The 2,618-nt window shown below is 61.6% G+C and overlaps 1 protein-coding gene across 1 annotated transcript in view; it reads left to right on the top strand.

The window, feature by feature from the left end:
- LOC103799903 (protein FAM193B-like) overlaps positions 1 to 2,618 on the top strand; it is a gene marked incomplete at both ends in the record, with an annotated part of 5,022 nt that overhangs the window by 210 nt on the left and 2,194 nt on the right. The window contains 4 exon segments of the mRNA XM_009072257.1: positions 365 to 407; positions 707 to 929; positions 1,583 to 1,792; positions 2,074 to 2,488. Of these exon segments, the coding sequence (XP_009070505.1) occupies positions 365 to 407; positions 707 to 929; positions 1,583 to 1,792; positions 2,074 to 2,488 (891 nt within the window).

Raw genomic sequence — 2,618 nt, 5'->3', positions numbered from 1 at the left:
TGCAGGAGCAGGCCCTAGCGGTGAGCGGTTACGGAGCTGGGGTTGGGAAGCTGGGGTTGTAACTACAGGAACATGCTACTGACCACCCTGTGGCACTGGCTGGGTGTGTGGCTCCCCTCCTCGCTCCTCGCTGAGCGCCTCAGACGTCCCATCCTCGCTGCTCCCTGCAGCCCCACTGCCCTGCCCGGGGCTGCTGCTGGCTCAGTGGGGAGAGGCTGGGGGGGGGCAGAGCGTGGAGGCTCATCCCACAGCCTGGCTTTGTTTGAGCTGCCAGGCTGGAGAGGCTGACAGTGCCACTGTTTTCATGCCAGCCCCGCATCATTGCGCATCCCCCAGCCCCAGGGCTGCTCCCTGCATGACGCAGGTCTGCCCGGAGCAGCAGCGTCTGCCAGGGCAAGTGCCTGCCTGTGCGTGGAGCTTGGGGAGAGGAGCTCCTGCCTGCCTGGCTTTGTTTAACCCTGGCCTGGTGTCAGTGGGACCAGAGCAGGAGTGTGGCTCTTGGCATGGCCCAGTCCTTGGGAGTCAGGCTGTGTTGGTGTTGGATGGATGCTGTTGGTTGGATGTTGGCTGTTTGTCACCCGCAAGACAGTGACAGAAGTGGTTCCCCTGCTGCAGCGGAGGAGATCTTGGTGATCACACCCTGGGCCCAAGTGCTGCTTCACACTTCACACCCACAGCTGCTTCACTCTTGTGTTTTCCTTGCCAGGTCTCGTTATCTCACACGTCCTGCAAGTCACAGTCTTGTGGGGGTGGTTCACACTCCTCTTCCTCCTCCTCCTCCTCTTCTTCCTCCTCGTGCCACGGGAACTCAGGGGACTGGGACCCGAGCTCATTCTTGTCTGCTCACAAGCTCTCGGGCCTCTGGAACTCGCAGCACACCAACGGGACCGCGCAGGGCAGCCCCCTCGGGGCCCCCCCAGCTGCACTAGGTGAGTTGAAGCTGGACATGGGCTTGAGCAGAGCTTTCTGCCCAGTTCTTGTGGGCAAGGGTGGGCAGGCTGGGCCTCTGAATCCCAATGCAAATAATATGCCTGCTTCTCTTTGCAAAGGCAGAGGGTGCTGGGATTCAGCCCCAGCTCTACATTTTTCAGCATGGAGAAGAGAAGGTTGTGGGGAGACCTCATAGTAACCTAGCAGTATCTGAAGGGCCTAAAAAGGAGCTGGAGAGGGTCTCTTCAGCTCTACATTTTTCAGCATGGAGAAGAGAAGGTTGTGGGGAGACCTCATAGTAACCTAGCAGTATCTGAAGGGCCTACAAAGGAGCTGGAGAGGGTCTCTTCGTTAGAAACTGCAGTGATAGGACAAAGGGTAACAGGCTCAAGTTGAAAGGGGGAAATTTTGGCTAGATGTTAGGAAGAAGTTTTTTCCGTGAGGGTGGTGAGACACTGGCATAGGTTGCCTAGGGAGGGAGTGGATGCCCCAACCCTGGCAGTGTCCAAAGCCAGGCTGAATGAAGCCTTAAGCAACCTGTTCTGATGGGAGATGTCCCTGCCCAGGGCAGGGAGTTGGGGCTGGATGATCTCTGAGGTCCATTCCACCCTGTAAAAATTCTATGATTCCATGATTCTGTGGTTCCTTCCAGGTGACAAGCACCCTGGCCTCGCTCTGTCTCCGGAGTGCCCCAACCAGGCGCCCGCTGTGGCACCAGGGCTCAAGGCCTGTCCCTACAGCCACGCAGCCTCCCCCACCTCCAGCAGCGCCGCCCCGGGCTCGCCTCTGCCTACCTCACTCGACTTCTGCAAGACGCTGCCGAAGCAGTTCAAAAGCTTGTGCCGGAGGGCCACCCCGCCAGGTGCGTGCTCGGGGCAGGGCTGGCCACGGCCTCCCGACCTGCTGCTCCACAGCTAGTTCCCTTGCCCTGCTCTCCACGGGGCAGGACTGAATGCTGCAGGGAAGGCACGGTGCTCCCGAGGCCCTGTGTGAGCAGCGATGGCTTTCAGCCCGAGCACTCCGTGCATGGGGAGAGTAAGGGTTTGTCCCATGGAGAAGTGGCTTGTGGAGAGGCAGTGGGTGGGGAGGGGAGGCCAGTGGGACTGTTGGCGTCTGACTCTTTCTGGTCCTGCCCCTTTGCAGGTGAGGCCTTCCACTCCTCAGAGCATCATCAGCACTCCGACCTCACTGCTCCTCCCAACAGTCCCACTGGCCTCCCCTCCCAGCCGCCGGCGCTGATCCCCTCCAAGCAGACACCTCCCCACCCGGGGCCCTTTGGCTCTCCCCCGCACATCCCACTGGGTCCCTCCTCACAGGCCGCGCTCTTCCCCGCACCCAGTGCCCAGGCCGTGGCCCCAAAGCCTGTGTCCGAGTCCCCCCCGGCTGGCGCCGCCTCGCACAGCCCAGGGCCATGCAAGAGCCCTCACCTGCCCCCTGCCAACGTGCCACTGCTGAAGATGCCACCTCCGCTGTCGGGCTGTGCTCATCCTTGCAACGGGCACTGCAGCACCTCACTCATCCCTCCTCCTGCCTCCCACCAGCTGCCCAGCACCAACAGGTGAGTAGAGCAGCCCTGCCTGCTCTCCTCCCTGGGCCACAGGCCCTTTTCTCCCTGCCCTGCCCATGGACGAGCTTTTTCCTGTGGAGGGACCGGCTGGCCCGGCGGGAAGCGCGGGCGGCTTTTGGGG

This window comes from Acanthisitta chloris, unplaced genomic scaffold (assembly GCF_000695815.1).
Source record: "Acanthisitta chloris isolate BGI_N310 unplaced genomic scaffold, ASM69581v1 scaffold17633, whole genome shotgun sequence".
Taxonomy (NCBI): Eukaryota; Metazoa; Chordata; class Aves; order Passeriformes; family Acanthisittidae; genus Acanthisitta; species Acanthisitta chloris.
This window is presented reverse-complemented; position numbering and strand designations above follow the sequence as displayed.